The sequence below is a fragment of the Struthio camelus genome, chromosome 13, assembly GCF_040807025.1.
Source record: "Struthio camelus isolate bStrCam1 chromosome 13, bStrCam1.hap1, whole genome shotgun sequence".
NCBI lineage: Eukaryota > Metazoa > Chordata > Aves > Struthioniformes > Struthionidae > Struthio > Struthio camelus.
The window spans coordinates 1,775,665-1,789,276 of record NC_090954.1 but is presented as its reverse complement, the minus strand read 5'-3'; the positions used below and the strand labels follow the sequence as shown (position 1 = coordinate 1,789,276).

Below are 13,612 nucleotides of genomic sequence, written 5' to 3'. Positions count from 1 at the left end.
GGAGTAGCAGAAGTGTAGAGCGTAGCAGGAGGGCCAGGAGGAAGCGTATTTTCTGAGCCTCGTGCAGTGAGCGAAGCGCAGCCTGCAGAGCCCAGCACCGGAGCGCGGTGAGCGCGTCCAAGTCCCTGATGGGGAGGGCGGACGGAAAGGATGCGGTGGGGACCATAATGACGCTGCAGCTGCCTCAAAGAATGCAAGTTCCTTGCAAGCTGAGGCTGGTTTTAGTCGCTACGTTCATAATTTAAGAGCATGTCTGGTCTCTTAATAAAGATTTAAAAAAAAAAAAAAAAGGAAACAACCTAGAAGCTTGTTTTCAACTATGCTGTGGGAAATCATTCCATAAAATTCATAAATAAATGCTTTTATTTTGCTTGTTTTATATATTTCACTATATTTGCCAAGTAGAATGCAGTGCTGAAAAGCAATTCGAAGGCAAGAGTGTTTTGAAGGAGAAAATGCCGGTTGTGGGAAGGGAGAGTGGAGCACGGTGCAGGCAAGGTGCCCCCTGTAACCCGTTCCTGCCCCCGTCGCAGAGGGCCCTGCCGAGGAGCGCTCTATAGCTGTATTTGGCTGTATTTGGCGTGTAGAAGGAGCGAGCCACGAGTGGGTCCCACCAGGCGGGACAGGCACCTGAAGCACGTGCGGTTGTGTAAGGTTTTAGCCCGGTAAGCAGTGCGCTACGACTAGCGCTTCCGAGCTAGACGTGCTTCCTGCGCCCCCGCGTCCGAGGTGGCAGAGGCCGAGTGCCGGGGACGCCGGGGACGGGCGCAAGGTGGCACAGGCAGCCACCCTTTGCAGATGGGCGCCACTGCAGACGGGCTTGCGCAAGCAAGCCCGGTGGAGAGGAATTGTGTCGCATATGAAAAAGCAAAGCTTGCGGCTGCTTCCTCATCAACTAATGCATGAAAGTAAATGAAATGTGTGACTGAGCTCAGCAGAGCTCGTCAGGAGGACCTGAAGCGGGGCTACGTCATCCATCCATCTGTTCTGCAGCGTGGCCAACTATGCACAGGCAGATTCGACTGCTCACTTCGTCGGGGCCTGCGTCGGGGCCTGCAGTGTGGGGGGAATTTTTGCATGATGATTCATCGCTGTTTCCCGTTCCTTACACGGTTTGCGGGCTCCAAAACTGCACCTCAGCTTGAGCACGGCGGATCCGCAACTAGAGGAAGCGGCCGCAGCGCTCGGCGTCGTGCGGCGGCCGGCGGGTTCGGCGGTGGGGCAGGCGGCGGCGATGGCTGGCGTTTGTGACCCGAATCCGTAGCGCTTCCCGGGAGAAGCGCGCGGCTGTTGCACGGCTCGCCGTCGCGTCAGCCGGCGCGGCGCGGCCGCGGACGGGGCGCCCGGCGGGTCGGGGTGGTTGTTGCACACAAAGCGTTGGAGCCCTCTGACACCTGCGCTGAGCCAGTTAATCTGTGTTTATTAAGGTGACTGTGAGGCGCCTGATCCTCTGCGAACAGTTTAATAGTGCTTCTCCGAGGGCCGTAGCGGCGGCCACTGACACTTGCTTCTTCGTGCTTTTGGGAGAGATGCAAGATTAACGTTTTTGGCTAAGGCGTCTTGGCTTTTTAGCATTTATTTATAAAAATCAGCATGGCGGTTTGATGTGTATTTGCGCAGATTTTGTTGTTGTTACGTGAAACAAACCCATTAACTTCTGGCAGTCCCTCGCGCTGGCTGGCGGGCAGGATTTTACAGCTCTCCGCAAGGGAGCGGCTGCCTCTGCAGCCAGGCCTGGCGGCCCCGGGCTCTGGTCGAGCACCTCCGTCCCCGAGGGCAGCGCGCTGCCCCTGCCACGCGGCTTCCCTGCTGCCCTGCGGCCGCTCCGGAGGCCCAGGGCGAGCAGGAGAGGACGCCGAAGGACGGGGCCGAGCCCGCTCGCGCGAGGGGAGACCGTGGACGGCCTGCTCGGGAGGCAGCGCTGGCCTTGTCTGAGCCGGCTGTCGCGGGCAAGGAACAACAGACAGCCGAAAGCCAGCAGCCAGCAGAGCTGCTGCTCTTCAGGTTTCTGCAGTTTTAAAATTCCCTTCCCCCCTAGAAAACCGCGATCGCTCAGCTCTCCGGCAGCTGGGGCGGGAAGCGGCGCGGGTTCCCAAGCTGCTCCACGTCCCGGGGCTGGGGCCGGCCGGCCGGCCGCTCTCCGTGTCGTCGCCCCGGGCGCTCTTTCCCTCTCGCCTCCTAGGTGCCTCACATAGCCTCCTAACGGAGAAGGCCACCAATTATCAGGATTTTTCGTGTCTCACAAGAGGCATCCTGGGGGCGGCAGAGAGGAAAGGAGCGCCAACAGGGCGGGAACGTGGAATTTCAGAAAACACCAGTGTTATCACAGAATCGCGGAATCGTTTAGGCTGGAAGGGACCTCTGGAGATCATCTAGTCCAACCTCCCTGCTCAACCAGGGTCACCTAGAGCATATTGCCCAGGATCACATCCAGACGGGTTTTGAATATCTCCAGCGAAGGAGACTCCACCACCTCTCTGGGCAACCTGTTCCAGTGCTCTGTCACCCTCACAGTGAAGAAGTTTTTCCTCATGTTCAGATGGAACTTCCTGTGGTTCAGTTTCTGCCCATTGCCTCTTGTCCTGTCGCTGGGCACCACGGAGAAGAGGCTGGCCTCATCCTCTTGACACTCCCCCTTCAGATACTTGTACACGTTACTTGTTATCCTGTTGAATACGTATCTTCCATAGATGCTGTTCTTGAAGTGATCGCAGAGGCGTTCCGACCAGGCAGGTAGACAACAGATATTTTGTTTGAAAGGGTGATGCTTACGTAAAGCCTGTTTATTATTGTTTGCTAGATATTTAACACGGTGCCCGAGACTCCACCGTCAAACTCCCAGCTGCTGTTATCTCGCAAGAAGAGCACGGATTCGAAGCCGCCCTCCTGCAGCGAGAGACCCCTGACTCTCTTCCACACCGCGCAGCCCAACGAGAAGCGTAAGTGTACCGCCCCGAAACGCGGCGGCGCACGGCACAGTGCTGTGCTGTCTTTTAGCCCTAATTGTAACTGGCAGAGTTTAATTCTCATGCCACAAAATGCAGTTTTGCTCTTACTGATGCCGATGACAGAGATGCGTCCTGCATCCAGATAGGGCCTCAGTTTTCTACAATATCACGTTGACGGGCGATGTGAAGACTGTCTGGCATCCAAGCCCTTAACCAGGGGCTTGAACTGAGGCTGCATTAACGCAGTATAAAGTGATGCCGTCCCTTCCCCACTTCACGGCCTTCTCCGCATTCCCGTTCTCATGTTCCCGCTGACCCTCCGCCCTCGCCCCCACCAGCTGCTGGAGAGGTATTCCTGCACTCGGGCAGCACACACGCGGCAGGGATGGACAGCCAGCCGAACCGTCAAAAGGTGATCCTGCTTGGATGTCCCCAGACGCTTTTCCTTTTACAGAAAGGAAAACCTCGGCCAGGAGGTTCTGCATTTTTCTGAGGATGAAGTACCGCTGCGATTTAAAAACGTTCAAGATCATCTTTCCAGTTCTGTCGCTAATTGATGCTCCAGATATTTAAGTGAAAGGGTCAATGTCCCATCCCTACTCATGTAGCGGAATTAAGGTGCCTGCTTGGGCTGTCATTTCACGTTGCGATGTGAGCCCCGTTAACAGCTCTCCCATCCCTCCTGGCCGTGCACTCCCCACCGCCTTCCTCCAGCTGGTCCTGACCTTCATCAGCAACCGGTCCAGTTTGCAAAAATGGCAGAAAATTAACCTGGTGAAAAGAGCAGATAGTCTGGGGGGCTGTTGGGGTTTGCTGTGGTGTGTGAGTGAGTGGAGTTGGCTTAACATGCTTCCAGAGGAGCCAGAGAAGGGGACGAGGAGCGGGGCAGCCAGAGGGAAGACCTGAATTGATGCACCGCACCATAACTTGGCACTGCGCGGCACACAGATGTGGCTGCTGTTTACTCTTCTGACTCAAACATTTGAACTTCTCTGTCTCTGATTAAGTTACCATTAATTATCAGGCACTCTCATTTTGAAGGATGTCATAGTAATACATGTTTTTTTAAGGAAGTACTGAGAGTATCAATGCATGCGCTGAAAATAGCATACCATGTCATTCTGAGTGCAGCAGCAAAAGTCGGAAGCTGCTTTTGAAAATTCGGGGCCTAATGAGTTTGTTTGCTGTTAACGGAACAGTTAGATTTGAGAGTCACCTGCTTACTGGTTCCTTCATGTCCCACCTCCACCTTACCCAAAAGAGGAAATGAGTTTATGTATTGATTTATTCACACAAGAAGCAATGCTTTCTCGGCTTTCCTCCTGACCGGTCTGTATTCCCTGCCTTGCCCCCAGGGATCACCACCTCTGCTCCGAGATTCCCTATGTCGGCAGCTTTCCTTCAAGCACATGAGAAACCACAACCGTTTTTTTCTTTTTGGTGTCATCTCAGCTGCATGTGTCAGTTGATGAACAGTTTAAGGTTTCCTTTCTTTTCTGACCTGAGGGTGGACGTAGCTCCGTGTGAGGCTGAGGAGCAAGGGTTTGAACAGCAACCTGAGCTGAACTGAGCACCATATCAATGCTGAGCAACAGCAGAATACGGTGTCTTCCTGTTGAGCTATCTGGAAGTCTGACTGCACCCACGTAGTTTTGTCTAAGGGCTGCTTCACTGGCAAGACCAATTCCATAGAAATAGTGCTACTTTTCTGGGCTCACGGGAGGATAGTGCGGTTGTTGCCAGCTCCCAGCGGTGTTTGCTAGCAGCCCGAGACAGAGGAGCATGGGTTACCTCTGAGCGCTTCGCTGGCAGCTTTTGGGCTTCGCAGAGTCGCAGGATTTGGCCTGACCATCCTCAGAGGCAGCAAGGTGCTCAAGGTTTACTTGGCATGCTGTTTGTCACTTTTGTTGCTTATACCTCTTAATATATATTGGAAGAGAGAAAGGCAATTCAGAGGAGCCTGAAGAGCAGGGGGAATGCTGAAGACATGCAACAGTCAGCTTCTTGGCTGATAGTGACTTTAATTCAATATTGGCTGGTAGCTAGTTCTTAGATTACCCAGGCAGTTGACACTGATTTGTTAGGCTTATAGAGCTTATTTTCCGACTTCAGCCTTGGGCAGAACATACTTGGAAATAATGAGATGTAGCCTCAGAATACATTCTCGCAATTCAAATCTGCCTTCCTTCGGCCTTTCCTCACGGCCCTGCAGTCTGGTAGAGGTTCAGCATGGGGTAATTGATGGACTTTCCCGGTTTTGCACTTTGAGAAGATTGTCCATGGCAGTACTGGTTCAGAACCTGCACAATCAGTTGCAAACATTCAGGAGTGATTTGGACTGGCCTTATTTTTTTAAGTCCTTTGACAGGGTTAATTTCGCTCTTATTTCATCTGCTGCCCCCACTCTGTCTTCTTGTCAATATTTGTGCAGTTTGTTGCTCTACTTTTCTTCACTTTTGCCTCTTCATATCTCCTGTGTGGATAATCTTTTTCATCATGAAGCTCTTATACCTCAGTCAGCACGACTGAGACGCAGAAACTTCTTATAACCACATTACCTCACCGCTTTTGATGGGAACTGACAGAGTTTGAGACATGCTTGAGATATATGCTTTCTTGCTATGGTAAGTTACCATACAGAACCAGGTTGCTTATGCCCGATACAGCCTAACCTTGAGTTCCCTAAAGAGCTAGAGTAGATTTTTTTTTTCCTTTTGCTATGTTCTCTTTAGAGAAGCTATTACACACAAGCGCTGCCGCTCCCGTTCCCTGTGTCCCCTGCTGCCCCACTCCGCCTTCGTTTCGTTTGGCATTTTGCTGTCCATTTCAGCTGCTATTCAAGTTGGTATTTTCCTTCCATCCACTGCCATCTGCACTCCCATTCTTCCCACATTAAATCAGACTAAACAGGATGGACAAACAGTGCTCTCTTGACTGATGTAAATGAAAGCAATTTCCCTTCTGGAAGCTGAAACTTTACCAAGGGCCCCTCCAATGCTAAAGGTAGCCAGGCAGTTAGCCCTGCTTGAAAGAAATAGCTTGAAAATACAGCTAAGTGAAGGAATAATAGAAATAAACATGGGTTTGGTCATTGTCATCTTCTTAGTCCCATGCGGACTTTCATTAGTTCATAGCTTCGTAGCAGAGTCTGCACTCAGCGGGGCTGTACTCTGCCTGAACTTTATGAACTCTCCTCTTCCAGCCTATCCACCATCGCCATGCTTGCAAGATAAGATTGAATTACAGTTCCAGCATCAAACTCATTACCTGCTGCTGGAGCTGGACGTAAAATATAGGCCAATAAATATCTTTAAATTTGGCACTCCAGGGAAATCACTCTTGTTTATGAGCTTTTCTGACTTGGTTTAGGGAAAGCATGGCTTTTTGTTTGATCCCCGTATGACTCAAAGCTAAAGAGATTGTTTGTTTTTTTTTCTTTTGATATGCCAGGAGGTGGCAAGTTGGAAAACATGGTTGGGCAAAAAAATCCTGATCCGAGTGGCCTGCTTAAAACTAAGTAAAACATAGGCACAAAGGGAGAGACAGAGAAGTATAAAGGATGCTTGCTCCTTTGTTGGCTTCTTGGAGATCAAGATTAATGAAATGCAATTTCAGGAACCTATTGACATAATTAACATGTCTTTTGCTTTGGGTAACCTTTGGAAGATGAGCTCAACCATGCAGACTTTCATTTCAGACTGGATATAAGAACAAGCAGTGGGACAGGTTGCCCAGAGAGGTTGTGCAGCTTCCATCCTTGGAGGTTTTCAAGACCAAACTGCTCTGAGCAGCCTGATCTGGCCTTGTAGCTGGCACTGCTTGGAGCAGGAGGTAGGACCAGAGACCTCTGGTCCAACCAGAGCTGTCCTATGGCCCTATAGTCTACGCTGCTAATAAGGATGCCTGATTGCACATGAGGTACCCTGGAGCAGCTCTAACCAGCCAACTTGCAAACTATGTGTAAGGATTATTGTAAGTACTAACGAGTCTATCAAAAGAAAATAAAGTCTCTGGGGGATAGAGGAATACAAGTAGGGCCTTTAGTGATTTCCTGAAGTACAAACAGAGTTTGTTTAGACTTACTGTAGTGGAACATCTCAGCATTTCCAGGGGAACAGGGAAAGGGAGCTGTGGCCAAGAGGCTCATATACCGGAGATTTCTTACAATGTCATTTCTGCCAACGACATTTTACTTTAACTATGGTGTTGATGGTCTCTCCAGAAATTGCTGATCTCTGTGACATTAGGCCTTTTCCACATTCAGTGGAGCAGTCGGTGGCAGCATCATGCTTCCTGCAGAGGGCTGAAGGTGGGAAGAACCAGCTTCTCTCCTCAGTGCTACTGTTAACTAGCATCGCCATGACTTCTGGCAGGTCATTTTAAGTTCCTCAATCCTTTATTTACTTTTTTCAACCCGCCTAATGTAATTTAGCCATCAAGCTAGTTGAAGATAAAGTCTGTTTCTTCTTAGGAGTTTGTGCAGTTCAGTCTTAATTAATTGAGACTTTCAGGACCATTATGCAATGCATGTATTAATAATGATGCAGCCGTGCTGAGATTGTGGTTGGCCTCCTCAGCACAGTTTTGCCGACAGAGGATGCGCGACCCTCCAGCACAGCGTGTTGGCAGCAGTGAGACATAGTGCAGGAGCAGCTCCGATCTGCTCTGCAGCCCCCATCATACCAGCTGTAACATGAGGATGAGATTGCAAACCAATTTTAATGAACCCCTCTTCTCTGCCTTCCTTCTCCATCCCTGGGCATCTCCCTACCCAGGCTGAGGTTTAGTCCTCGTTCGCTGACATCTGAGCCCTCTGGTTTTGCCCAGGCCCAGGGCAGGTTCAGGGACTCCAGCAAATGAACGTGACAGAGCTTAGACTTGGCTTTTCTCCCTTGCATCCACAGACCTTTTGCTAATGTAATCTTCTATCTTCGAAGCAGTGGTAAAGAGTTTACACAGTGCTACGCTCCTCTCTGCATGAGACAACACTACTGCTCAGTTATTTTACAGAAATGTAGGGGATTTCTTTCTGCTGTATATTGAGGATTAGCTTTTTATATAACCAGGAGTTCCTCTTATCCTGGGTTTTCATTTAATTTCTCTATTAAATATGTACAGCATATGGATGAGCATTACGTATTTTCCTTCTAAGGCAAGCAGAGCTGTACAATTTGAAGGGATGGAAAACAGGGGATTTCCTACTGCTGTGTGCTTTTTAGTAGTAGTTTCATCATATTACTGTATGAAGGAAAAATCATTTCTCTGAGAGATTTATCATTAAAGTAGGACTCATTATGATCTCCAGCAGGTGCCTATCTGTCATGAAAGTATCACCACAGAAGTGGCAGTTCTCTCCCATAGGACAGTTTTCCACGCCATCAGTGATATTAATTGTTTCTCACAGTTGCAACTACTGCTCATATGGAAAAGGCATCTTATGAGAATGAATTAATGTGATTTTTAGGTAGTCCAGTGCAGAGCTGAGAAGGGAGCCCAAGCTGCAGACATTGGCTTGGGATGCATAATGTTTTCACGCTTAGCTGCTGAAGTTACACAAATAAGGGAGAAATCTCTCAATAGGTCGTGATCAAGTGAAACGAGAAACTCTTAAGAAACCTCTGAATTGTCAGATGTGGTGCTAAGCTTCCCCTCTAATTTGGGGCAAGCAAACTCTTCTCCCAGACCTCCAACCGCAGCGGGAGCTGCAGGGGAGAGCAGACATGAAGGTGCCTTTCCAGCTCAGGTAAAAAGCTGAGTTTCTGACACCCGGGTAATACGTATCTCAGAAGAGGTAAGCTAAAATTAGAACAGGGTGGAGACCCCTTCCTCTCTCTCCTCCCCCCTGCTTTTAATAACAGTGCTTTTTGATTATAAACCAGACCAGGAAAGATCACTAGCAGTTGACGCAGAGTCCTAGGCTGAAGCATTTTTTGCTGAGAAACACGTTAATTGGATGATCTGTCCCTTGCTTGCTCTAAAATGTTATCCGACTCCGTCACACAGCTGGCACGTTCGGTCCCTCGGTAGCTCGTTTCACTGACAGAGTAATTCATTCCTACATATACTTTGCATTTTAATTTTCTTCAGGTTACGTGGGTACTGATGAAGTCTTTGGGAATGTAAAATATTAATGACTTGAGAAAAATCAATGTTTTCTTACCAGAAGTGTTACTCATTTAAAATGTACCTGCCCCTAAAAAAAAAAAAAAAAAAAAAAGTAACTGCTATTTCTTAGAGTTTAAAGAATAATATATGTGAGAACACGACTGTAAACTAACTGCCTGTCTTTTGGGATCTGCTGTGGTACTGCCCTATTTATATAAGGGCAAGGATTATTAATAGGAATACTTCATGTCTTGCAGCAGTATGTTCTTTACTGTTTTATAAGTGGCAGCTATATGTGAGCTGTGACGAGTCCTGTTTTTTTGGTGTTTTTTTTAGAGGAGAACAGGAACAGTATCATCAACTCCAGCCTGGAATCCGTCATATCCTCGAACGTAAACAGCTTCCTCAACTCCAACAGTGCTCCGCAGCCCAACCTGAACTCAAGTGATCTTGAACTAGAAGTAATTAAACCCAACAGGCCAAATTCACTGTAAGTGCAGCGGTAATTAGTGTTTTATAGACTTTCCATCCTTAATCTTTAATCGGGTCTCTTTCGTACTCTGAATCAGAGCAGTTTGTTGAAGAACACAATTTAACATTTTAATTTTTAATGGGAGCCTGGTATGTGTTCTGCATTTTTAACTCAGTCCAAGTGGTGGAATTAGTTACTGTTGGTTGTATTTGCTGGCTAGTTTCAGCTCCAATGATTTTGACCATGTGGAATATTTTTCAAGCAGAACTTCACATTGCTGTTTGAACTGTTTGACCCAGCTGGTGATAACTCCAGCAAACACAAAAGACTTTTCTTCTCAGTTAAATTCTATGACTGTTGTCAGTACAGTTGATCTTCAGCCAAATTTGTGCCATTGCTTCTGCTATTGCTTCCTTCATCTGGAAAGTTCAAGGGAAAAAATAGCGACCTTAGCAATGACTCCCTGGGGACGGCTGAGTTATTTATGAAGTCCCCTGAACCGACACAGCTGAGCTCTCGCACCAATGGTCGTCTCTGCCGAGGGGAATTTCCTTCCTTTCGCCTCTCTGCGGAGCCTGATAGCATTTTCCCACAGAGCCTCCCCTTCTTGTGCATGTGACGATCTGCTCAGATCTCCAGGAGCTGTTACAGCATTTGCAAGCCTAAGCCCGTTTCCCCCCGCGCTCCCCAGCCCCTGTGCCCGCTGCGGCTTGGCCGCGACGAGCGCTGCCGGAGCCAAGGCAATTCTCCGCTCGGCCGTATCCAGCGACCTTCGCAATTAAGAGAGACCTTCCTTCCCACCCCCTCCGATCCTCCCAGAGGCTTCAAAAGCTTCAGATTCCCACTCAGCCACAGAAGGGACCTCTAGTCCCTTGAGAGTAAATGGGGAAAGTCCTGCGTTAGCTGGGGAAAATCCTGCTTTAGCGTTCGGCCTTGGTAGGGGCGACGAGGGGTGTCAGCCTCCGGAGCCGGAGCTGGTACCGTTGGTGCAACCTGCTGCCGGTGCCTTGGCTGCCCGCAGGGGACTGAGTGTTGGGGGTCAGGGACGCCGTGCGTGGGTCCCTGCTGCCCCGCGGAGCGGCGGCTCAGCCCTGCGCCCGCAGGGTTTCCAGCGGGCAAAGAGGTCCGTCCGTCTGTCCTTCCGGCCATCTGCGGCTGGCGTTGCTGCCTGCGTAAGCCTGTGCGCAGAAAGCAAGCAGTGGTTCTTATCTGTCGGCTCTGCTTCTTTCTGATCGTCATTACTGCCGTTAAAAACGTGACTGGCGTGAGCAGAAACTGGCCAGAACTTGTGCTTGGCCCAGCTGGTACTGGCCCAGGGAACGGGACAGATAAGCTGTTTGCTCCCTGCCTCGCAGTGCCGCCTGGGGATTTCACGCTGCCCGAGAGGGATGCTGCCCTGGCTGCAAAAGCAAGCGTCCAAAGGCTGGGAAATCTCTGAAGTAAGGTCGCCTGTTGTTTCTCTTAAGACCTGAGTGAAGATGCGGAGGTGGCTCGGGCCTGTCGTGTCAGGCGTGCCCCATTCGCGTTCCTTTGCCCCAGGAGGGGAGAAAATCGCGTGGCGTGGCGCAGAGCGTGGTCTGTGAGCTGCTCTCGCCGTGACCGCGCGGGAAGCGCGTGCCCGATTCGCAGGGTCTCAGATTCCGAGAGCTGCCTCTCCCTAATAATCCCTTTCTTAAAGGAAGCCGTACGGAGGTTTAACGGAGTAAATCAGTTGTTTCCGGGGGACTCCGGGGACCGGGGCGCCTCGGTGTTCCCAAAGGACCAGGGGCGCAGGTTGACCGCGGGGCCGCTCGCTTGCCACCCGTCACGGGGCCTGTGCCGTTTCGCGAAGGGATTACGAGAACAGCATCGCCAGCTCTCAGCGCTCTGACGGCGTCGGTGCTATTTGCCTTATATCCCGTTATTACGTGATAATTTTTACACAGTCAGAAACAAACCAGTGTTCAGTCCATTTTGAGATAAAGGTTGAAAAGTGAATCTTAAAGTGTATATTACTACAAAGCAAATATTTTCTTCTTTATACCCCAATTATGTAAAACAAATATCTTTAAATTTAAGCTGCTCTTTCAGGGAGAAGTGAAGTGTCTGGCTTTGTTTTATTCTTTTTAAGCGCTATGTATTGATGTCTCTCACTGCAACCAGTCTGTGCTGCTTACCCACGAACACAAGTTTGTGCTCCGCATGAACCACTTTTGTTGTCTTTGGTCTTATCTCTATTGCTGTTGTTTTTACTGTTGGCTGAAATGCATTAGTTTGTCTTTAAATATTTGCTTTTAACCTAATTTTCAGTCCCATTAAAATTTTATCGCTAAATTTTCGTCAGCAATACTGTAGTAGTCAAGCATACACTGGCTGGCTTTATTTATTTATTTATTTATTTATTTGTAGCTGGCTGATACCAGCTAATTGTGTTTAATCTTTGCTCTGAATTTGGGGAGGACTGGGGAGAACGGCATGCGCAGCAGGCAGGCTTGCTCGCTCACTGCGGGAAAAGGAACGTGTATTTTTAAACGTGTAAGGGTTTTGTGATCTCTGTTTCCGTATGCAGTGTGCGCGATGCATGGTCATCAGGATGATTTTGCTCTGTCCGGAGCGCACTGGCTGCTCGCTGCCATTGCGCTTGTTTCCAGCGAGGCTTTTTATAGCAGAATTTACCGAGGCCGCTTTTGCACCTCTTCCCAGCTGCTCGCTTTGCTTTGCTCGCTGAAGCGCGTGGGTAAGGGAAAAGTTGACTAAGCTGGTTTTTGCGTCGCTGCTGGTGCTCCTGTGCGTCCCGGAGCCCTGGTGTGCCAGCAGCTCGCTCGGGCTGCGCTGGCTGAGCGTGCAGGCGACGGAGCGGTGCCCCAGCGCGCGAGAAAAGGGGCTGCCTCTCCCTCGGCGCCCGGTCGGAGGATGCCGCGGGCCGCGGCTGCGCGGGGAGCCCCAGCCGGTCCTGCGGCCGGGGCACGGCTTCTCAGCGCTGCCGGCATCCCGGGGGGCTCGGCGTCGTTACTCTGTGGTAGTGTGCAAATAATGCCTCTATAAAAGCTGTTCTTGTTTTTTTTTTTAAGAGCTGGGTAACCTGGACTTTGCAGTAAGTCCTGGGCAGCTCTGTAAACTGCAATCAGTCCTTGCACAGTGGTGCCAGATAACCCGAGTTTCTAGGGCTCCCCTGTAATTACCCGACCCGCAATTACAGCGTATGGCAACGGGGGGTCTCAGGGTACCTGCCTCTTTGCCTCCCTTCGTGTGCTCTGCTGGGTTCTCCGCGCGTCCTACGAGACCCCTCTTTGAGTCCTGCTTCCTGAGTTTGTTTGCTTTTCTTACGCTCTTCCCCAATTCCTATAATTTTTCAGCCGTGTGCCCAGGCCATCATGTGTCAGGACCCCTTCCGAAATAATTAGCTTTCCCTAGGTGCTTGCCCACAAGCTGATCAACTTGCAGAGTCAGAGAGTCGACCTTCAGCCAAAATTCAGCTGTGCAGCTGGGAGCTGGGACGCTCCAGGTGCGAGGAGGCCAGGGAGCCTCGCTTTCTTCTCTGCAAGAAAAAAGGGTTTTTTTCAGAACAAGCAGTTCTAAAGAAATCAAATACAAAAGAGGCCTCGGTTCTGCGTTCCCTTTTTCAAAGGGACCTCTTTCTCCCCAGAGGGACGACAGCAGAGGTGGGTAAATCAAACCCGACTCCAGAGCCGGACGGGACCCACCTCTCGCTTCCTGGCGTCTAAATGCGCCGCTGAAAAACAGACCTGCTGAGTGTTGCCGGTAAGGGACACGGGACGCGCCAGCCGTTGGTGATAAAGGCCTTTCACCAGTGTACTCTGCTGCGAGAGGATGGGCGTTTTGGTGCCTTCAGCTGCTGATGTTGCTCTTGCACTTAGTCTGGACTGAATTTGTCGTGACTCCCACGCGCTCGCCCCCCGCGCCTGGTGCCGCGGGGACAATTTTTCCCTGCTGGGCAGACGTCCCCGGCTCTCCTCCGCGCTCCCAGAAGGGACGAAATGCGCCCTCATACATACAGCAAATTTCTCCTGCTCTGCTCTCTCGCTCACAAACATGCACATTAAAGGTCATTTTCTGTTGACAGAAATGAGGTCTCCACCAGAGGCTT

General features: G+C 50.1%; 1 protein-coding gene across 6 annotated transcripts in view; it reads left to right on the top strand.

Annotated features, from left to right (window-relative positions):
- ARHGAP26 (Rho GTPase activating protein 26) overlaps positions 1–13,612 on the top strand; it is a 190,764-nt gene that overhangs the window by 141,609 nt on the left and 35,543 nt on the right. For all 6 annotated transcript variants that reach the window (XR_011143861.1, XR_011143862.1, XR_011143860.1 and 3 more), the window contains exons 19-20: positions 2,801–2,939; positions 9,390–9,543. Coding sequence is in view for 3 of the 6 variants with exons in the window: in XM_068959244.1 (XP_068815345.1) it covers positions 2,801–2,939; positions 9,390–9,543 (293 nt within the window). In the remaining 3 variants the exon portion in view is untranslated. The remainder of the gene's footprint in view (positions 1–2,800; positions 2,940–9,389; positions 9,544–13,612) is intronic.